The sequence below is a fragment of the Zonotrichia leucophrys genome, chromosome 20, assembly GCF_028769735.1.
Source record: "Zonotrichia leucophrys gambelii isolate GWCS_2022_RI chromosome 20, RI_Zleu_2.0, whole genome shotgun sequence".
Lineage (NCBI taxonomy): Eukaryota > Metazoa > Chordata > Aves > Passeriformes > Passerellidae > Zonotrichia > Zonotrichia leucophrys.
Window position 1 is genome coordinate 13,179,638 of NC_088189.1, and position 23,044 is coordinate 13,202,681.

Here is a 23,044-nt window from a genome sequence, read left to right on the forward strand (position 1 = left end):
TCACCTTTTCCACAGGCTTGTCCTGATCCCCCTGTGACCTGGCTCCTCAACAAGGCACTGAGCTTCAGCACAGCAGCAACAACTCAGAGAAAATCCAGCAATTCTTTTAGGAGCTGGAGAGGCTTTGCAGTTTGCTCTCCATCCAGACTGAATCTGAACTGCTGCATTCTTGTGCAGCCACTGATTCCTGCTCAACATCTGTGCTCAAATTCTTCTCCCAGCCTGGCCTCTCACCTTCTTGGATACTATTCCAGTAATCTGGAATAATTCTCTAGGGGAAAACTGAGCACAGGAGCAAAACAGAGAGCTGGGGAAATGTTATTTAGAAGATGAACAGATAAATTCTAATGATTCTCAGCTGTCAGCATCACACTCAACTTCTCATTTTCTTGATTTTCAGCAACTTCTTGTTTCTATTCCTGTGCCTCCCCCCCAGCCACCACCACAGGTCCTTTCCCCTGATCAAAGCTCAACACCCCTGCACTTTGTGACAAACCCTGTCCTGGTAGCAGCAGCTTTGAAAATCTGCTTTTTCCTCCCCTTGCTGACAACGCCAGGTGCCCCAGTCTCCCTGAAAGCTGCCCCAGATCTCGGGGTGTGGTGGCCATACCTGGAGGACACACTGCACAATGTCACACTGTCACCAGCCAGGACCTCCCAGCTCTCCGTGGAGCCATCTCATAAATGCTGCTCCTTTACACCAGCTGTGGTTACAAAAATGGTGAAATTCTTGCTCAGCAATGGAGTTTATTGTCACATGATTTTCATAGCAGCCACCAGTGATTCCAGCAGAACAGAAGCACAGAGCCCCAGGGCAGCTGATCCCCCTGGATTTGTGCTCCATTAGGGGATGAGATGTTCCCATTTCCCTGCTCACTTCAGGGACATGAGCAAGGTCCCCAACCCCTTGAGCTGCCACCACGTGACAGAGGAGATAAAAGCACATCCTGGCAGAAGTAAAGGGGATAAAGAGATTTGTTCTTCCAAGGCATCAGGGAAGCTCAGGCTGATGACCACAACAGCAATTCTGTTCTCCCAGCCCCTCCAGGGACAAATCTCAGATGAGTTTCTCTTGGATGGGCTGGGCTGAAAGTTTCATCTTCACTGCTGGGATGGAACAGCCCTGCATGCTCAGGTTACTTGGATCAGGTGGAGAACTGGGTATGGCAAGACCGTGGAGAGGAGCAGCCCAGCTGTTGTTCAGTACCTAAAATCTGGCTCCCACACCTCCACACAGCCAATTTTCAGCTCAGAGAGAAAAAACCATGGACAAAACCAGCCCTGTCACCAAAAATGTATCTGCACACAGACACAGGGAACCCCAGCTGCTCTGTGAAGAACTCCATCTCTAAGCTGCTTTCTCACAGCCAGCTCAAGTAAAAACTTTTTTTCCTCTGACCACAACTGCACTTCAAGCTCTCATCAGCCTCACAAGCAGCATGAGGCATTTGTGTTCATACAACATTATTTGAATGTACTGTGAAGTTTTTCCTTAAACAAAAATAAGCCCCAACTGATATCTGCTCCTAGACAGGCATTTCCTGCATTAGTGAGGTTATTGTTATCCCACAGCAGGATCTGAGCCTACAGCTCAAGATGCTGCACTCAAATATCAGTCATTAAAAGCCCTCAGGGTTTCATGCACAGACTCAAAGCACATCTACAAAACACACCTCTGAAACTCTCCTGCAAGCCAGAGCTCACAGCTGAGAGGTTGGAACAATGATTTAGTCTTTTATTAACTTGGATCTTTTTGATCCTAATTCACTAAATCAAACTTTTCATTTAAAGCACTGAAATACAGCAGCAGCTCAAGGCCACACTGTATTTTTTTAAAGTATGTTAAAGGTATTTGACCCAGGGAAAAACAAACATTTAAAAACAAAGTATCATTGCTCTTCAGCTATTTCAGGGTGCCCCACCAGCAAGTCACCAAAACAAAAAGGCAACTCTCACTTCTGCAAGGTTTAACTCCCAACAGGAGACTCTTTGCTAGAGGAAGAAACAAGAATACAACAATCATGTTACAAGAGGCACTGATCCTGGCTTTATTCACTTTAAGATACATCCAACATTGTTATAGCTCACTTGAAATTCAAAATGCTTTTAAAGAAACCAACCATAAAACCTTGATTTTTTTTCACCTTACAGCGCTGTCAAAGTTTTCAAATAGCAAGTGAGTGACTCCCCAGCAATACTGTGCTCTGTGTTAACATACAAAGGTTAAAACTTAGTAGAAACCCTTCAAGTAGTGGTGTTTGCTGTATTGCCTTCAGAAGGACCAGCTGCCCTGGGCAGGAGGCTGCTCCCGTCCCGCAGGGCTGTGCTGGGGCCCTGAGCTGCTGCACCTTTCCCTCCCCTGGCACATTTTGGCAACCAGGTGACAACTGTCCCCCCTGCTGCACCCAGGGGGATCCTTCACTCCCACTGCATCCCCAGCTGGAAGAACTCCTGCACAAATCCCAGCGAGGACAGCACCAGGTGTCCCCTCAGGTCACTGGCACTGCCAGCACAGGAAGGGCATGGGAAGATCCTGAAGCAAAAAGTGTTAATTTGGAACCCAAATTACTTGGCAGTGGCTCCTGCAAATTCAGGATTTATAGAAGACCGTGTTGCAGCCACAATACAATGACATTTAGACCTATTACTTTTTTTTTGTTTTTTTGCTGCATTTAGATTCTTTTAAAGTGATGAAGAGTGCAGGACTTCAGAAATATAAACGTTTCTCTATTAGAAATTGCAAAATTTAGTACTATGACACTATGAAAACTTACAGTACAGTTTACTGATTCTGTGTTAAGATTCAGCACCAACCTGGTGCCTGAACTGTCTCAGAGCTATTTTTGCCTAAGTAAGCCTGTGCACAAGGCACCCATGGCTGTACAAGCAGGAGCAGGGCTCATGTTGGCCTGTCAGCCCTGGCACTCTGTGCCTGGTTTCTCTGTTTCACGACAGCATAACTAAAACAAGCCTGTTATGTAAAAGCAAAATAACCTTTATCTTAAAACTTCATTCTGGGTCTTGGACATAGCTCAGTGACATGATCTGCAGAACAACACACCAACCATTCCCAGCAGTGTTTGAAGAGGAAACTGAAGGAAAAATCCAAATCCAAGACACTCACTGTTATAGTATCTTTAATTCATCTCATCTTTTACAGAAGTCTGAACGGATTAAAAAGCACCTCCTTTCCCACCACGCTCCTTACAGTTGGTAAAATATATTCAATGAGCAAATGTATGTGAACAGCTTGAGGATCTGCATCTTGCAAGGATTTCACAGACCAATCAATCAAAAGCCAAAATTTCTTGTGGTTTTTACAACCTCGCTTTAATACAACGGTAAATCCACTCGGATGGCAAACCTGTCCAGTCCCATTCCCCAGAACACTTTGCCAACTGCAGCGCTGGTTAGCAAAGCTAGTTAGCCTTGGCACGGAGCTGTGCCCTCTTGCCTGTGACAGCCTGGAAGCCGGTTTTGATGCTGGCCACGGAGCAGCGCGAGTGGCAGGTCTCGCACTGCAGGAAGTACAACCGCGTGTCCTTCTGCAGGATGGTGTCCGGCGAGCGGCACGTGTGGCAGGTGACGTACTCCTCTGCAGGGACAAAGGGACAGCTGCTCACCACAATGCTTTAGCTACTAACCACAACTGGCACAGGTGTGTTTTAGGAAAAGTACTTTCGCTAGGATTTTTTCTCCTGAGAAGCTGAGATGTAGTGGGATACAGTATGGGTACATGAAGGTAATCTTATCCCCCAAAGAGTTGCAGCTGAACCAATGACTAAACATCAGGCCTGCTCCTAATCTTAACAGGCCACACCTGTAGCCAGTAAGAACAGTGGATTGCTGGAATCTGCAGTCAGATGGTTACTGCAAGAACCAGAACAGTCAGTGCTTAGAGGAGCTGCCTACCAGAAACATCGAGAAGGTACAAAGCTCTGGTGATATGGAATCCTTGCACTATGATGATAGTGGAACTCTTGATATATAACACAACACCAAGAGGCCTCAGAAATGAAATGTAGACAATGATTATCTGCTGCTGTGGAATGCAACAGGTACATTGTTGATTGGTCTCATGGGGTTGGCAGTGTGATGTCATGGTTTGCCTCAGATACCTCAGGTTTCTCCCTGTAGATTTCTTCCCCAGGTGTGTCAGTCCCCTCTCCTTTCCCCTCCCAGCACTGTCTGTCAGTCCTGGCATTCAGAAGGGCATCGAGTGATTGGCAGATTCACAGGATGCCCTCTACCCCTGGGGGGCTTTGGGCCATCCAGGTGTCCTTTGTCCCTTTGTCCCTCCCCTCCTGTCCCTGCTTGGTGGCTCCCTGCCCCTTCCCTGCCCCTCTCCCCGGGGTTAAAGGAGCAGCAACCACGGGCTCAGGGAGTTCTGCTGGAGCTGGTGCTGCATTCAGAGGCCTGTGGGCCAGAATAAAGCTCTGGATCCAAACCCTCCATCAGAACCGACTCCTTTCCTTCACCATCGCCTTAAAGCTTCTCTGGCAGAGGGGAACCTGAGGAGCAGCCCCTGTTATGGGGGGAAGCTCCATCCCAGCACCACCAGAGCTCCTGCAGGCCTGGACCTGTCCCCACGGGCCCAGTGCAGCACCCAGCCAGCCAAAAGTGTCTGTGGGGTGAAACATCACACACCCAAGCAGCCAAAAGTGTCTCAGGTGAAAACACCACAATTGCCACCTTTTGGTCAAGCAGCAAGGGCCAGATAAGCCCAGGCACGTCCCATCCGGTTATATTGGTATTTAATTCGAATATCATGTGGTTGTTTTTAATGAATGGCCAATCACAGTCTGGCTGTCTTGGACTCTCTGGTCAGTCACAAGATTTTATCATCATTCCATCCCTTTCTGTTCCTTGCTAGCCTTCTGAGGAAATCCTTTCTTCTATTCTTTTAGTATAGTTTTAATATAACATATATAATAAAATAATAAATCAGCCTTCTGAAACATGGAGTCAAATCCTCGTCACTTCCCTCGTCCTGGGACCGTTGTGAACACCACCACACCCAAACTGGAGCCATTGGAGTTGTCCAAAGTGGACAAAGCCCTGTCAGCAGAGCAAGCTGTGCACTGCCAGCTGTGCTGCAAATGCAGGGAGCAGAGCAAGGGCAGGGCCAGGCAGGTGCAGCCCAGCCCTGGCGGCTCCCATGGACACTGAGGGGATGCAGCCCCTGCAGACTCCAGCGTGGGGCTGCTGGCACTGCTGCAAAATCCAGGAAAGGTTTTCACCTTTCACCTTTTCCACAGGCTTGTCCTGATCCCCCTGTGACCTGGCTCCTCAACAAGGCACTGAGCTTCAGCACAGCAGCAACAGCTCAGAGAGAAAATCCAGCAATTCTTTTAGGAGCTGGAGAGGCTTTGCAGTTTGCTCTCCATCCAGACTGAATCTGAACTGCTGCATTCTTGTGCAGCCACTGATTTCTGCTCAACATCTCTGCTCAAATCCTTCTCCCAGCCTGGCCTCTCACCTTCTTGGATACTATTCCAGTAATCTGGGTCCCTGCTGCTGCACAGCTGCCTGCAAACACTGCTCAAACACACCCACCAGCTCAGAGGGGCTGGTTGGGAGCAGTAAAATCACCCTGGTTAACCAAGAGGAGGTTTGTGGTACATTAAGCACTGACACTGTTTTAGTGTTAATAACCTGTACAGATTTGCCACTGGGTTCCCTGAGCTCCTCTGCTGAGGTGTCAGCAGCTCTGGTACTGACACAGCACTAAAGCAGGAGCTTTGTGACACAATCTGAGTCCTCTGACCAGCTGGGGCACAAAAAGTTTTTGGGATTCATTAAGAAACATTCTTTAACCTCATGCTTATGTGATTTCTAAAAGGTACACAGGAGAAAATTCCACTCAGATGTGGACTCAAATCTTCTCTGTTTGTCAGCAAGGGGCACCAGCACTCATTGGAAATTTATACAGTGCTTTTATAGAATATTTTTCTCATAAATTTTGGAACAAAAAAGGCATTTAAACAGAACTTATCTTAACACTGCATCTGTCAATTCACGAGTACAACAGACTGCAAAATCAACAATTACTGTTGTTTTCCACAGTCCTCAGCAAAGCCAAGATATGAGGCTCAGATGAAAACAAGCAGTTCTCAAATGCTGCTTTCCCTGGCCTGCTTTAGTGCACCTGTATTTGCATTATTCCATGATAAAGGAAAGTTGTGGCTCCTGAGCCTCCTCCATGGTGGGCACACAGCTGGGGCCCATGGGCATCACAAGGGGCTGAGAGAAATCTGCAGGGGGAAAGGGAGTTCTACTTACTGATATATCTTCTCAAGACATTTTCTATCTGTTTTTGCTGGAATCTTCCTTTGATTACCAGTTGGTTGTTACCATCTATTGAACCACTAATAGAAAAGAGAAAATTAATTATTTGATTTGCAGTGTGAAGCAGTAAAACAAATCAAGAACATGAAGCAAGACAAGGATATATTCTTCAAGAAGAGCACAGACAGAATTGTGTTGTAGGAACAAAAAATGCAAAATCCTGAGGTACTTCAGAGCTACTTCCTAAAGGAAGTTTTGCCCAGGCACAGCCCTCACCTGTCTGTCTCAGGGGAGTGAACAAGACTTGGACTTGGAGTTTCCCTCTGTGCCTCCTCACTAAAATGTTCTCTCCTCAACCACCCAGCACAGCACTGAAGTGCAGGGAGCAAACCCCTCATGTTCCAGCCCATCTATACAGATCTAACCCCAAAAATGTTATATTTGACAAATATCAATCCTGAGCACACACACACAGCCCAGCAGCCTTACCTTGTACCCAATTCTGCCAACAAAAATGCCAGGAGATGTTTTGGCTGACGATGTAATCTGAAAATAAAGTAAGGAAATGTTTAACCTTCTCCCCTCAGAGAAATTTGGTATTCATACAGGACTGGCAGGGTAAATCCAATTTAAGGGAGAAAGTTTCAAAGGGAGCAGTGCCAGGGGTCTGCACCAAGAGCACACACACAATTATTGAGGACACAAGAAACCTGAACAGTTCACACAAAAAAACTCCCACTGTCCCCAACTCAAAATTACAGCAACTAGTGAAAAGTTTTCCATTAAAGATTTTTCATTCTTACTGTCCCAACCCCTGAGAAAACATTAGTAGCTACCATTAACAACTCCCCTTAGTGTTCCAGGTCCTCAGCAGGATTTCACCAGGCTTGTTTTCTGGCACACTTTTGATACCCATCAGATCTGCATTCCCAAAAGTGCTCACAAAGAACAGAGCTGCCTTCACATGGCATAATTAAGACAGATATCACTGCAGAAAACAGTGGGAAAACCCTACTGGAGTCCACATCATTTACCAAGAGAACAGTATTTGTAGTCAGCTCAAATTAGAAAGAACTTTTCCCACCCTTCTCCTCGAGGCTTGCACATAAATGTCACTGGTGACCCAACTTGCTTGAACCCAATGAACTCACCAAGTTTCAGCCCATGTACCATTTTTGTAATTTAAATACAAAATTAGAAATTATCTCAAGAAATCATGTTCAGAAATATCTTCTCACAGAGAAATGTAATGAGCTCCCTGACTGAAATAGCTTCCACTCCTGGTTTGCCACTTGCCAGAAAACTCTACAGGAGCACAGAGCAGTGCATCCATCTGCTCTTCCTGGGAAACCCAAAGGGGAAACTTACAATTTGCAGATATCTGTGAAGTTGACAAAAGACGTTTTCTTGGTCCCTACTCTCACAACCTGCGGGGGCTTCATGACAAATTTCCTCTTCTCTCCAGCCACCATGTCCGGGTTCTTCTCCCGCATGATGTTAAAAACTCTGTTGAGCAACTGCAAAAGAAAGAATTCACAGCCATGTGAGAGCTGGCCATTCCTCACAGCACCTCACCTCTAACAGCACTCACAGTGAGTATCAGACCACCTTTGCCCAAGAGCATTTCCCCAGCTGTTCAGAACACATTTAAAGTGTTCTGATCAATGCAAAATCCCAACACTGCTTCCCCCAGGGTTTGTTCTGCCCATGGCAGAGGTTTGAACCAATATTGTCCCCTGTGAAAGTTACTGTGATAAAAAAGATGCCTTTTTATATTATATTATATTTTTATTTTATATTTATATTATATTTTATTATTTATTTTTATATGATTATATTTTATTTATTGTTTACATCGATATTATTTTATATTATATTTATTATATTACATTATTAATTTTATATTATTATATTTGTTATATTTCATTTATTATTTATATTATATTATATTTATATTATATTTATATTATATTTATATTATATTTATATTATATTTATATTATATTATATTATATTATATTATATTATTATAGTATATTATAGTATATATATTATAGTATAGTATATTATAGTGTATTTAGTATATATTATAGTGTAGTATATTATAGTTAGTATATTATATTATATTATATTATATTATATTATATTATATTATATTATATTATATTATATTATATTATATTATATTATATTATATGCCTTTAATATTCTGCTCATGAGCTTCTCACTACAAGTCCTTCACTCTGAAGTCAGAAATAGGAAATAGGAGCATAAGGCTCTACTGATGCAGATGAACATGGAAAATATGTTTTAAAAGTCTCTGGAACATTACCTCATCATATGTGTAGTCCCTTTCTGAGCCTGCCCACGCAGGTCCTGACTGAAGGCTAAAAGAAATTCCATCATCTTTTTTGCTATCTTCATCCTCAAATGCTGTAAAGAAAGTTTTTAGGGATTAATTAAGAAACATTATTTAACTTCATGCTTTCTAAAAGGTACACAGGAGAAAATTTCACTCAGATGTGGACTCAAGTGTTCTCTCTTTGTCAAAAAGGGCTACCAGCACTCATGGGAAATTTATACAGTGCTTTTAGAGAACATTTTTCTGATAAATTTTGGAACAAAAAAGGCATTTGGACAGAACTTATTCACATACAAGGTGGACTACATTTCACTTGCACCATCTCACTGAGCTAGGTTATACTTGTACCTTCATCCTTCTCCATTATCTCATCTTCATCTGGAAACTTCACATTCTTCTTTTTCTTCTTTTTATTGCCCAGCATGATATCAAGGTCATCTTCAGGTTCTACTGTCTCTGGCACATCTCCTTCAATTTTCAATTCCTGCAAAGAAGCAAGACTGTAGTTTATCCATGTAAACCACAGCCCTAACAGCACCAGCAATAACCCCACTGTAGGGGTGAATGCTGCTGACACCCACCACAGCCCTGAAAGCCAACAGGTAGGACTGGAATTCCAGCATGTTGAAGAGAGCTCTATGCCCTGCACTACTGCCATAACAGGGCCAGATCTGCACCTTCTGGCTGAACTTCTAGCCAGGAACAAGGTCAGACTGCACTTAAAGGCAGCAGCCATCTGAGGACAGCAGGGAACAGAACACCCCTCATGGCAGCAGTAAGGGAAAGCAAAGCTGTGCTACTCTAATTTGTTATCACAATTCTGCACACTGAAAGAACACAGAGCAAGTATTTTGTCCTCTGAGGCAGATCAGAGGAACATTTTCTTCCCCCAAAAGGCAGAATCTGAAAAGGAGGTTTATGCATAACATAACATTTCTCTGTCCTCTTGCTCTCTGGGCTTGCCAGTTACACTGACATGTGATACAAAAACACTACTTGGAATAAAACTTGAGAAGAGTAAAAATATCTTGTACACCTTCTGGAACACAGCACAGTAGCCAATCCTTTCTAAAGAAAACACCAGAGTGAAAACAGGTTTCTTGGCAGATATGTGCACTTCATTTCAAGTGCTGGCCTTCAGAGGACTGCTCTGTGTGTGGCTTCTGACATCCAGTTATCTCTCTAACCCCAAAAGACAATTAACCTTGAGGTTAAGCAGCTCTTCCTGCAGACTGGTGAATCACTTGCTCTTTGTGCAGAGCAGGCAGGGTTTTCCCACTTCTGGACAAACAGCCCAGGCAGGAACAACATGTTCATCAGAAAAAAATGAAAGACATGTAAAGTTCAGTTATGAACTGCACCAAGACACAATGACAGACTTGAGACAACTCCTGCACTGCCAATCTCAAGAAAATGGAAGCAAGAGAATTTTCAGCCATAGTCAAGTTATGTAAACAAACCTTTACACCTTCTTCTGCTTCATCTATATCAAATATCTTTTTTGTTTTTTTCTTCTTTTTCTTCTGATTGAAGAAATTTAAATCATCCAAGTCATCTGTTGTATCTAAAAAACAAAACCAAAGGATTGCCTAAAGAAGGGTAACTGTAGAAACAGTTCAGACATTAAGGCCTCTAATTGACATCCAAATCTTTAAAACTTCAAAAAATAACATATGAGCAATGATGTGTAACCCCTGTGGATATCCTTCAGGTTTGAAGAGATCATTCCCCTCTGCCCCCAAATACTGCTTTAGTTTCTGCACCTTCTCACTGTGTCTTTTGATTCTTTAAATGTTCAATCTTTCTTTCTGCTGCACAAGATAAATTAGTCACTTTTGTCATTAGAGATGCTTGGACAAAAAAAAGAGAAGTGCAGGAGGAAGATACAGTTTCTTTGGTCTGCAGCAGGAGCCAATTTAGCAACAAACTGGATTTAAGTTAATGGCACTCTGAATTAGGTAATCCTGAAATTACATTGGGCTCAATTTAAGAAGCAAGGTTTTATACACAATCATACACTTACTGAAAGATTCCAAAAAACACTGTGGTTATCACATTCAGAATGGTCCAAACACTAGGAACTCCTTTAATGATGTTTCTTTTATTCACACCATTGCTTAGTTGTTCAAATGAAAAAGAGCCATAATTGTGGAATTACTGCAACAATTACACGTGGAAGATTTAAAACTTCACACTGCTTTAGAGAGTCTCTTTTCAGTGCTTTACACAAAGGACTGAGTTGGAAAATTGCAAATTCCATAAGCCCCTGGGAGCTTGGTGGTGTCTGTGAACGTGATTCCAAGCAAGAGGCCAAGCTGCCCTCCAGACAGGCAGCAGAGACAACTCACACATCTCTGAACACACCAAGGCTCTGGTGTTCTACTCTGGGATGCCAAATTCTTGAAACTGGGCTTGCAGCCTCCAAACAGCACCTCTGAGAGTTTATCTACATGGATTCACTTTACCTTTCTTCCTGCTATCTTCTTCATCTGCTTCAACATCTTTGTCTTCTGTTGGCTCTGGTTCAACTTCCTTTGTTTCTGATTGCTGAGTCTCTTCTGCTTGTAGGTCTCCTCCTCCTTCCTCATCCAGCATGAAGGGCTTCTTCTTTTTCTTCTTCTTCTTGCTCATAGTAGGATCGAAAATCATCTGTAAAAGTCAAGAGCTCCTTAGCAGCTCAATAATCATCCCCTATTTATTATTTATAACTTTTCCCAAACTGCTCTTCAGCTTCAACCTCAACTGTGTCAATTACAAGGGAAAACTCACAGAGTTCACAGCATCTGCTGCTTTTCCTGCAGTCCAAGTTTCCTGCCACCTATTTATTAGTGCAGCTGAAAACATGTTAAAGCTGTGGCTGTCTGACAGACTGGCTACCATCTCTCTTTTCTGACCATTATGGACTCCAGTTTTGCAGTAATACAGCACCACTCCACACAGAGGACAATTTAACCCCACCAAAGCGCATGGTGTGATCACATATCACTTCCACTTGTGAGACACATTGATTCCCAGATTTATTCAAGGCAAGATTTGCCATGAATAAGAACACTCTGGATGAGGAGGAAACCTAGAAGGGCCTGGTGATAGAGCAAGACCTGCACCAGCTCTGAACACTGAAATGGCAATGGTCTCATCCTTCTCCCTCCCCAGACTGGGAAACTGAACCTCAGACACCAAGTGATTAAAAGCTGTTAATGAGCTCTTTAGCCAGCAAAGCAGCTTAACTCACCTTGTCTGGCTGTGAAGGCACTAACCCCAGACTCACTTTTAACCTATTCATCATCTGCAGACCTGAGGGATTGATTCCAACACATGAAAGCTTTTTGTTTCACTTCAGACACAAGCTGCCATCCCAGCTGGTCACTTTGTTACACACATCTGCCTGGACTGCCACACCACAGTGTATATGAAATACAATCATTTTAGACACTTTCTCTGATGTTCCTTGTCCACTAATGGAAGAATGCTCTCACAGAGCTGTACTTCACCATCATGAACACCCTCACTCAGGAAAGAACCAGCACTACACCACGGAGCAGTTCTACACCTTGTTGCCCAGCTACCCCCTGAAGTCTGGTGGTTTTCCTCTCCCCACAACACAACCTTTCCTTGCACTTCTCATTCTCCTACACCTGCTGTTCTTGTGATATTCTTGCCATTTTCTGAAACATCCATGTTCCACACAGGCATTACCAAAGGCATCAAACTGCTCTGGGTGTCTGAAGCACAACATCCCCAAAGCCTGCACATACACCAGGGCCTCTGAGGCTTTCAAGCTGCTGAGGTGGGCCTTTAGTTGCACACACTGTGCTGGAATGATCCTCAAAAGAAAGCCAGAGGGCTTTTCTCTGCTGCTTCCATAGATAGTGGTGTGAATCATGCTGCTGCAATGCACAGAAATCACAGCACGTCCAACTGGTTCCATGTCTGCTTCCTCCTGGACTCCCCAGGCTGCTGGGACAGCAGGAGAGCTGCCTGCATGGCAGTGCACAGCCTGGGATCCAGCACAAGGGGCTGACTCACTTCCAGCAAGATGCTCTCCAAGACTCTGAAGAGGTTTTGATTGTCTCATGTGAGACAAACCTAAGATCATGCCTCAATCAGATGTAACAGCTTCTAAGAAGGAACCAGCCCACCCACCCCAAATAACTCTTTTTGTGAGGGAAAAGACATCTGAAGCACCATAAAGCATCTCCTGTGAGGGAAAAGACACTGGAACCACCATAGAGCATCTCCTGTGAGGAAAAAGACATCTGAACCACCACAAAGCATCTCCCATGAGGGAAAAGACACTGGAACCACCATAGAGCATCTCCTGTGAGGGAAAAGACACTGGAACCACCATAGAGCATTCTGGAGAAAGACATCTGAAGCACCATAAGCACTCATGTGAGGGAAAGACACTGGACACCATGAGCATCTCTGGAGGAAAGACACTGGAACCCCCACAAGCATCTCTTGTGTCTACAGAGACAGAGTGTCTGCAGCCTGGCCACACTGAGCTGGACACACCACGACATCTCCTGGATGCAGGAGATTGGTTATCAGCATCAAACCCCCGTGGCCTTGAGCAGGGCCACCCCAGCCAGGCTTCTGCACACCCAGCACCTACTCAGAACTTGCACACTCCACATCCTGAGGAGGAGGAGGCCTAAGCCTGAAATGTTTTGTTCACCAAGGGCTTCAACAAGGCCTCAGCAGGAGCCTCAGGTCACATTTGCTTTAACAAGTCACGACATAGATGAACCAGCCTGATAACCCAGCTGCTCATGCTCTGGCTCTCTGAGGCAGGTGTTTCCAAACTTTCTTTATTCCTTTTCCCTGCTCAGCACATTGGCTCAGTCTGAACTTTATGACACCATTTAGTGCTGACAAACTACAAAGTTGCAGGTTTTTTACTGAAGGAACCTCAGCCCCCAGCACAAACACAACAAACCTGGATGCTTTTCCTGTGTGAAAAAAATTATAAATTCCCATTCTGTTCCTGCTCTCAGAGCCAAATTCCCATATGGGGTGTTCTCCTCTGTAGACCAATGGTTCCTTCTCACATCCATCTCCATATACCTGCTCCTTACTGCAAGTGCCTACACAGTCCAAATCCCAATTTACAGAAAATTAGCAAGTGAACAGAGAGGGGAACAAAATCAAAGTTTCACAGACCAAATGCAACTCAAGACTGAAGGCAATGAAGCTCTGAACTGCTGTGACAGTGGGAAATGGCAGGGATTCCAACAGAAGTCACAAATAAACCTGATTTCCCTAGTCTAAATAAACACAGGCATGTGTAAGAGGCAGACACCACCCCTGCCCTGATCAAGCCAGTTCAGGTGTCCTTACACTGCCTTATGTCCAGGGTGAGGAGCAAAATCCTTAAGACCAAGCAGCACTTCAATGTGTCAAAGCACAGCACTCTCTACTGTTACTGCCTGAAGCTTCACAAAACAGCAGGGTTTAAAGAACTTCTAGATCTTCAGCAGGATTATGTAGTTTGTAGGATTTTGAACAAACTGAACAGATGTTAACAGACCACTGCTCCCCACAATTGGGCCTGTGCTGCTCCTGCTGTGCCCCAGCTCTGGGCAGCACTCAGGGATGCTCCCAGCAATGAGTTTCATTCATACACAACTCTGAAAACCTTAAGCTACAGCTCAACACAACGAACTTCTTACCATCTATCCCAGTTTCCAGTGTTAATTTGTCTTCGTATGGCTTCACCCTCCTTGACTTCACAGGCTTTAAAAAGTTTCACCAACTTAACACCAATATCAAAGTATTTGGCTCCCAGCACCAGAGACCCAGCAGCTCTGGAAGGCACCTGCACTCAGTGCACACCAGCCTGAGGAACAGTGCCAGCTCCACTGGGTTATCTGCCATCAGCTTTATTCTCTGTCACATAAAGCAGCCCAGGGGTGCAGCTTCACTGTGGATCCCAGCAATCACCTCAATGTGAAATTAATCCACTATGCAAGAAAAGCAGTTTTACTGATACAAACTAAATTCAAAGCATGACACTCCATGAACTGTTCCGTGGCCCTGTGATCACCTGAGTACGACAGCACCTGATGCAAGCATTCCTGAGTGCAGAGAACAGCCCAGGCACGAGAACTGCAGCTCCCATGACACATCTAGGCACAAAAATGCAACGTACTGATTCTAGATGTTAAAGCAGCTGAGTAAGTCAGTGACAGCTAGCCCTAAAATAAGTCCTAATTACAGCAGTTCTCCTTTATGACGCAGGACAAGTCTCTCTGCAAGGCCTGAGTGTTCACTTTGCTCTGAAGGAAACAAGCCACACAGGTATTTCAAACAACACCAGAGAGAAGATACACAGCTTCCCAAGGGCTACACCAGCCTGATGAGCGCCTCACACACGGAAAACTTTCCTTTTCCCCATGAGAGCAATGGAAATGAGGCCAGCAAAGCTGCCAACACAGGGCATTTACAACTGAAAAATTTCTCAGACACGAATGTATAAACTTCCCCGGTACTGTGCCTAGATAAACACCGCCGGACCCGGAAAACGTTTTGTTATTATTTGCCCAGATGTTGCTATTCGGCTTCAAGGTTAAAACCCGAGATATTAAAGCTCCTAAAGGCTGCGTTTCGCTAAAGAGCGCAGAACACGATGGAGAAGCGGTGGCGGTGCCATCTGCCTCCCTCCCCGGCTGCTCCGCACCAGGGCGGCCGCCGGCAGCACACCGGCAGCTCCGGGCCTTGCCGGGACCGGCGGCCGCACACACACCCGCGGGGGCTCCGGGCAAGGAGGGCCCCGCTCCGGCCCGGCCTGCGCCTCCCGCGCTGCCTCAGCCCCGGCCCGGCGGGACCCCCGCCCGCCCCGGCCCCACGCAGGGCGGAGGCCGCGCTCGCCGCAGGCCTCAGGCCCGGCGCCCACATGGCGGCGGCCCCGGCGCGGCGCAGCGCAGCCCCCGGGCGAGGCCCTCCCGCGGGCGGCAGCGGCGGTGGCCGGCGGGTCTCACCTCGTCGCCGGACATGTTTGCGGCGGGGCCGCGGGCCGGAGGAGCCGGGGTCGCTCGGTGCCGCGGGGTCAGTCCGTGCTCGGCTCTTGCATCAGCGCCGCGCGCCCGCCCCGCCCCGCGCCTGCGCGCGCCCGCCGCGCCGCCTCGCGCGACTTGCGGCGTTCCCGCGCTGCGCACGCGCCGGGCGGCGGCGGGAGCGCTGAGGGCGGCGCTGAGGGGCGGGGAACGGAATAGGAGCGGAACGGAACGGAACGAAATTAATCCCAGATCCTGCTGTGCTCGCACAGCTCCGTGTCCCAGCACGGAGCGGGCTGGAGGGGACCACCGGGCAGCAGCTGGTCTAAAATCCCAGCTCCGCCAGGGCCATCTCAGAGCACATCGTTCGGGATTGCGTCCAGACGGTTCTGGAATGTCTCCAGTGAGGGACACTCCACGCCCTCCCTGGGCAGTCTGTTCACGGTCACTGCACAGGGAAGAATTTCTTCCTCCTGTCCAGGTGGAACTTCCTGGGCATCGGTCCCTGCCCGTGGCTCTGGTGCCGTCGCTGGGCCCCAGGGAGCAGAGCCTGGGCCCTGCTCTGCCCCTCCTGCACACGGGGACAGCCAGGCCTGAGGCCCCTCTCAGCTGGGGCTCCTCTCCAGGCTGAGCAGCCCCAGCTCCCTCAGCCTTTCCTGGGCACCCAGATGCTCCAGGCCCTTGCTCAGCTCCAGGAGCTCCTGCCCCTGCAGTGCTGAGGAGCCAGAGCTGGACCCAGCACTGCAGATGTGCCTCTCAGGGCTGAGCAGAGGGGCTGGATCCCCTCCCTGACCTGCTGCCAATGCTGTTCCCGGTGCTTTCCAGGATCCCAGTGGCCCCCTTGGCCACAAGGACCCACTGCTGGCTTGTGGAGAGTTCCTTGTCCACCAGGAACCCCCAGGTCCTTCTCCACAAAGCTGCTTCCCAGCAGGTTGGCCCCAGCCTGTGCAGGTACCTGGGACTGTTCCTTGCTGGATTTCAGAAGGTTCCTCTCTGCCTGCTGAGATCCCTCTGAGGGGATGCACAGTGACCCTCATGGGAAGGCATCACTGCCTCATCCAAGCCATTGATGGGCAAGTTCTACAATAGTGGGCACAGGAGTGAATCCTGGGGGCCACCACTAATGACAGGCCTCCAGCTGTGCCACTGTTCTCTCTTGGTGTTGGCATTCCCTTCAGCAAGTCTCCTTTGTTTGCTGAGCTTTTCCTGACCTGCTCTGAACAGAGATCTCCACCATATCCTAAAAGTGAGCCCTTGATGTCTCTAATGGGACATACTGTTGTAAATACCCCATTGTCAGAACATTGAAGGCTTTTTTGTATTTAAGAATGTACATTCTTCTGCTTTTTAATAAGGTGAAATACCTTTGGAGATCAAGGCTCCTGGGACACAATCAGCTCCTATGGCAGGGAGCCTCTCCTCACTCTTAAATACAGAATCACAGGATCAATTAGGCTGGAAAAGATCTCTGAGATCATCAAGCCCAAGCTATGAGCCATCACCACAGTATTAACTAGGTCATGGTGCTGAGTGCCACATCCAGTCTTTGCTTATGCACTTCCAGGGACAGTGACTGCACTACCTCCCTGGGCAGCCCATTCCTATACCTAATCACCCCTTTTGTGAAGAAATTACTCCTAAATAATTAAAAATAGTTTAAACTATTTAAATAAATAAGTGGCTTAAAGCCCCCAGGCAGGTGTCATGTACCAGCTGGAAGAGAGAGCTGACCTTGGTGAGCTTGTGTGGGTACAGGTTGGTTGGCCAGCCTGTGTGATCCCTGAAATTGGAGACCTGTGGGTGTAGGAAGGGACTCTCAGAGTATCTGGTCCAAGCTCCTTGCTCATCCAGGGGCAGTGGGAACAGGTTCCTCAAGCTCTTCTGCTGGGTTTTGATTATCTCTAAGGATCTGGCCACCACAACTTCTTTGAGCAGCCTGTTCCATCTTCACAATAAAATGTCATTTTTCTAGGTTTAAGCAGAATTTCCTGTATTTCAGCCTCTGTCTTCTGCCCCTTTTGTCACCCAGAAGAGTCTGGCTCTGTCTTGTATCACACTGATTTGACCCCCCTGAGCCTTGTCTTTATAGGTTGAATAACCAGGCTCTCTCAGCTTCTCCTCATATCTCAGATCCTCCAATCCCATTGTCATAAAATCACACATAGTTTTGGGTAGGCAGGGACCTTAGAAATCATCTGTTTGATCCCCCTGCCATGGGCAGGAACGCCTTCCTCATTCCATTTCCCTAACACTGCCTAAGAAAAGAGCGTGGCACCAATGAAAACAGCTATTTACCACGAGGTGTTAAAAGTCTGCCTCCCAACCAACTCTGACATTTAAAGGTCATCTGTTTCATGCAAGGTATAGTGTCAGAGCAGGCACAGCATCAACCCAAACATTGTTACAGGGTTTGTTTTACATTTTAATATTTCCAGGCCATTTGGATTCTTGGAGGTCCATAACTTTCCATTAAACTTATGCACACTCTATCATTTAACTTTGTTATCACCTAAAAAAAACCATTTTGTCTATCCTTGGTCTTCCTTTTCTCTGTCTTTCCCCCTTGCCTCAGTGGGCAGTGAGGGCCCCCAGCACGCTCTGTTAGCAAAGCCATCACTGTGGAGACAAAGCAGGCACCAGGACAGGAGCAGTTTTACCTTCTCCCAAGGTGACTACAGGAATTTTCTGTTAAACCCCGAAACCCAGCTTCAGAGGATTACTTTTCTTTCTTGGTTCTGCACCACCCCATTTCCCTGGGTATTGGCCCCACATTTGTGTCTTTGTCACTTGCTCTTGTGTCACAGGGATGCTGCAGATTTTCAGGTACTGCAGGCAGCTCTTCTTTAATCAGAGAGTCACAGAATGTCCTGAGCTGGGAGGGACCCCCAGGATCAGCCAGGGCAGCCCCAGCCCTGCACAGACACCCCAACAGCCCCACCCTGGGCACCCCTGGCAGCTCCTGGAGCTCTGGCAGCCTCAGTGCCCATTCCCTGGGGAGCCTGGGCAGTGCCAGCACCCTCTGGGGAAGAGCCTTTCCCTGGTATCCAGCCTGACCCTCCCTGGCACAGCTCCAGCCATTCCCTGGGTTCTGTCCCTGGTCACTGGAGAAAATACATTGATCAGGAATATCTGGTGTTGCTGTAACACTGAACATGGTCTCCCACCAAATTCTTCTTCCTTCTCTTGCTGCAGACTTTTGCTTTGATATTCCTGTCATGAGCCTGTCTGCTCTGGAATGCTTTTCCTTGGCATGAAGCTGGAGCACATGGAGTGCTGCTGGCTGTGCCTGCACTGCCCCAACACCTTCCTCACTGCCCAGGGCTTGCCTAGACCAGCCTCCTGTCCTGAGACAGGATAATGATATTTTTGTATCTTCCCCACTTATGTGTGTCTATGCTGTTCTTAAAAACCACCATGGACAAAAGAGATCCCCTCCACAGCCTCCTCAAGTGCCTGACAACAAAATTTCTTCACCCTTCTTGCTGTGAGTTAACCCAGTGGCTATTGCGGTGTCCCTGAGGACACACCAGCTCAGTGTTCCCTGTGTGATAACCCACGGGCCTTTGGAATATCACTCTGCCCTTTCTTGTCTTGCCCCCACAGCCTTCATTTTCAAAACATGCAAATCCAGCCCCTCCAACCCTTTTGTTCTTGATTCCATTGCTGTCTCCTGCACCTCACTTAAGGTCCATATTCCTACAGCTCAGTGCCCAGTTCTGAGCATCACATTCCTGGGCAGTACCAGAGCAAGTCAGATAATTCCCTAATGCCTCATCCATAACATACCTATTAACACATTGTAGAATAAGATCCTCTGTTTTCTTTATCAGTAATACTTGGGCAATGTGTTTTATTGATGACAAATACCATGAGATACTCAATGATTGAACATCCTGAGATTCCCTTCAGCTGGGCTGCCCAGTGAATAACACACAACATAATGTTGGGCATGATACCTGGACAACCTCAGGAGTGCTGGGCTGGGGTTCCTCCACACAGACAACAAAACACTGCGTCTGAAGCTCCTGCTTGTAGCCCCACAACATCAAATCACACCTCGAAGATCACCTTATATTTATTTTTCCTCTTCCCATGCTGACAGACTGTTCAGGATGCAGGAATGCCCTATTCTTTATTTTTTCCTTATTAATTAATTAGGCTCCAGAAATGGAAGAGCGCTCTGGTGCATTAGTTGCTAATTAGTTGTTACCAATTACATTTTGCCAAGACCTGGTGGAACTTGTCTTTGATCTGATATTTTGGGAAAAAACTATCGCATAAATTTTGGTAAGAAAAGCACAGTCTGGGTTAAGGAGCTTATAGAAACACACAGAATGACAGATTTACTCTACATTTTTTCTTATTTTATTGAAGAGCAACAGTTGTGACAATAAGGAAGAGGCCTATGAGCCAGCAGATCAAATAGAATTTTAACTTCAGTAACAAAGGCTCAGATCCCTACAGCTCAGAATCTGAGTGCAATACAAGTACTGTGCAGTTACCCAAGTTACAGGGATGAGCAGTCACAGTCTGGGAGGAATAAACTTCAAATGCAACCTTGAATTTGGGGCAATGGCACAGTGGAAATCCCAGTCATAGGAAACACCTTGATGGAGGTTGTGAGTTTGTTTTTGAGTATTATCCAGCCCTCCAAACAAATTTCTCATGGGTTTGCCTGGCTGAATTCTGAGCCCTGCTCTTGAGCTCACTGTGATGCTGAAGCCAGACTGTGCCACGGTGCTAAAACCTGAAGACATCACATCTGTTTGAAGCAGCCTAAACTTCAAACTACACACCTCCTGAACTGAGGTTGTGGAATCATGTTCAGCCTGAGAAAGGGAAGAGTCCAGGGAGACCTTAGAGCCCCTTCCAGTACCTCAAGGGGCTCCAGGAGAGCTGAAGAGGGATTTGGGACCAGGACCTGGAGTGAGAGGACAAGGAGCAATGGTTTCACACTGCCAGAGGGCAGGGTTAGACGGGATATTGGGAAGGAACAAATGGTGAGGCCCTGGCACGGACTGCCCACAGAAGCTGTGGGTGCTGTGTCCGTGGAAGTGTGCCAAGGCCAGATTGGATGAGCTTGGAGCAGCCTGGGATAGTGGAAGGTGTCCCTGGCAGGGAATGGAACGAGATGGGCTTTAAGGTTCCTTCCCACTGGAACCGTTCTGTAATGCTGCGATCCCTGTGGGTTGTGAGTGTGAAGAGCCATGGGCACAGCAGTGATCGCAGAGGGCCGGGCTCGGAGCGCTCCCGACCCCAGGGCTCCGCGTGGGCCGCGATCCGTGAGGGGATCGCGAGGGAAGGCCGCGCCCGCCGCCGCCGCCAGAGGGCGCCCGTGCTCAGCAGCTCGGGCCGATGGTGCCGGGAGCGGGGCCGGCCCTGCCCGGGCGGGACACTGGGACACCGGGATTCGGGATTCCCTACGCCAGTCCCGGGGAATGCCCACGGCAGTGCCCTGCCCTGCCCGAGCACGGACACCGACACCGGGATTCGGGATTCCCTACGCCAGTCCCGGGGAATGCCCGCGGCAGCACCCCTCCCTGCCCTGCCCAAGCACCAACACCGGCATGTGGGATTCCCTGCGCCATTCTTGGGGAATGCCCACGGCAGTGCCCTGCCCTGCCCGAGCACGGACACTGAAAACGGGATTCGGGATTCCCTGCGCCATTCCCGGGCACTGCCCGGGGTAGCGCCCCGCCTTGCCCTGCCCGAGCACGGACACCGGCATTCGGGATTCCCTTTGCCATTCCCGGGAAATGCCCGCGGCAGCGCCCTGCTCTGCCCGAGCACCGACAACAGGATTCGGGATTCCCTGCGCCATTCCCCGCACTGCCCACAGTAGTGCTCTGCCCTGCCCTGCCCGAGCACGGACACCGGGATTCCCTCGGCCATTCCTGAGGAATACCCGGGCAGTTCCGCGGAGCCCCGCAGAGCCCGAACGCGGCAGCCTGGCCCCAGCAACCCAGGGGTTTCCCCTTTGTCCTGCACCTCGTTTGGAAAGGGTATAAGTGAAGGCACGATGACTCGTGGTACAACTCAGAGCGCTATATTTTCCAGAATATTGGAAGATCAGTCAGCTCTCAGTTCAAATTGGCCAGAAACAGTGAATCCAGAAGTTTATGGTTGACACCGCTTGTGTGTTCCCTGCAAAGGGAAATTTAAAAACACCACCCGCTATTCAGGAGAGGAGGGGAAGGCAGGACTTTGTTCTTCTCCTGACTGTCTCCAGCTCTTTGCTATAATTTGAACATGGTGTTTGCAGACATTTTCAACAGTTACTGAAAAACCAGGTACTCAAAATCCACTGAAAACTGTAGGTGTAGAGATCCCAACTTCCCCTCTGCCACAGCTCAGTTTGCTAAACTTCTGCCAGGACAGCCATAGAGAGTGTCTTTTGAAGCGAATGCTTTGTCCAGTGTGTGAGAAATGCTCATGTTGGGAACTGCAGCTTTTAACATGTAACTTTTATAGTCGGATTTCTGCCAGCCTGCCTTGGTAGCCAAGGTGCAGAGTCTGTCCAGGAGCTCCCTGGAGCCCTAATGCACAGATTGTTACTGTTTACTGCTCTGCTTGATAAAAATCACAGAAAAATCCATTTGGGAATAAAATAATATGCAGACAGAGCTTTTGATAGGTACCCTTTCCAGTACAGATTGAAAAAAAGAAAGAGAAAGAGAAAGAGAAAGAGAAAGAGAGAAAAAAACATCTTTGGGTATTAAAACAGCCAGGAAAATGAACACAGAGCTTGGACAAGCTCTACATGTGGTTAAGCAAGAACAGGTGAGACTGGGTTGGTCCTAGAGCCAGGAAAAAGGTTGGTGTTTAGTCCCTCCTGCACATGAGGAACATGTAGATGTTTTGTACATAACCAAAACTGCACCATTATTCCCTGTCTCCATCAGCCTTTTCTCCTCTCACAGAAAACAGGTGCAAGACTCACATTTGTAGAGGCATCACTTTTTTCACTGGAGACTTTCCTTCCCTTAAAGGCTAATTGAGATCGAAAGTGCTCAAAGCACTGCTGCACTTCTTGACTCACACCTCACTCAGGAAAAATTGTCACTAGCTTTGGTCCAGGCCCACCCTGTGTACACAACATTTTAATTGCATCCATTTAAGCAGGGAGTATATCCTGACTGAATGGCCAGGAAGCACTCTGTTCCTAGTCTATATGACAGAAAGCTGCATGTGGATAAAAATATCAAAGATGTGCCTAGGAATGAGGTGCAAGAGCATAAAAAACATTTTCCCAATCTGATGGAAATACCACCTTGTCTTGGTTTGGAAAGCCAGGTATCTGCTAAGGAAGGCAGGAGCCTCCCCTGAAATGGAAAATGAAAACCCCCTCCCTCCAAATTGCTATAAATTTTGAATTAAGGTGCCCTCAGGCAAAAATATG

At 47.3% G+C, this 23,044-nt stretch overlaps 1 protein-coding gene across 1 annotated transcript; it reads right to left on the bottom strand.

Annotated features, from left to right (window-relative positions):
* Positions 1-3,120: 3,120 nt before the first annotated feature.
* On the bottom strand, positions 3,121-15,761 carry EIF2S2 (eukaryotic translation initiation factor 2 subunit beta). The gene is made up of 9 exons (XM_064730089.1): positions 15,631-15,761; positions 11,116-11,299; positions 10,111-10,214; positions 8,999-9,134; positions 8,621-8,721; positions 7,657-7,805; positions 6,778-6,834; positions 6,283-6,368; positions 3,121-3,595 (listed from the first exon to the last, which is right to left on the bottom strand). The coding sequence occupies exons 1-9, from the start codon at positions 15,643-15,645 to the stop codon at positions 3,420-3,422; spliced, it is 1,008 nt and encodes a 335-aa protein (XP_064586159.1). The 5' UTR covers positions 15,646-15,761; the 3' UTR covers positions 3,121-3,419.
* Positions 15,762-23,044: the final 7,283 nt, after the last annotated feature.

Excerpts from the sequence above, each read along its gene's own strand:
- EIF2S2 (XM_064730089.1), bottom strand. Across the intron at positions 8,722-8,998 it reads GATAATGGAGAAGGATGAAG|CATTTGAGGATGAAGATAGC; the intron begins GTACAAGTATAA and ends CTTTCTTTACAG. Across the intron at positions 7,806-8,620 it reads GGGACTACACATATGATGAG|TTGCTCAACAGAGTTTTTAA; the intron begins GTAATGTTCCAG and ends TTTCTTTTGCAG.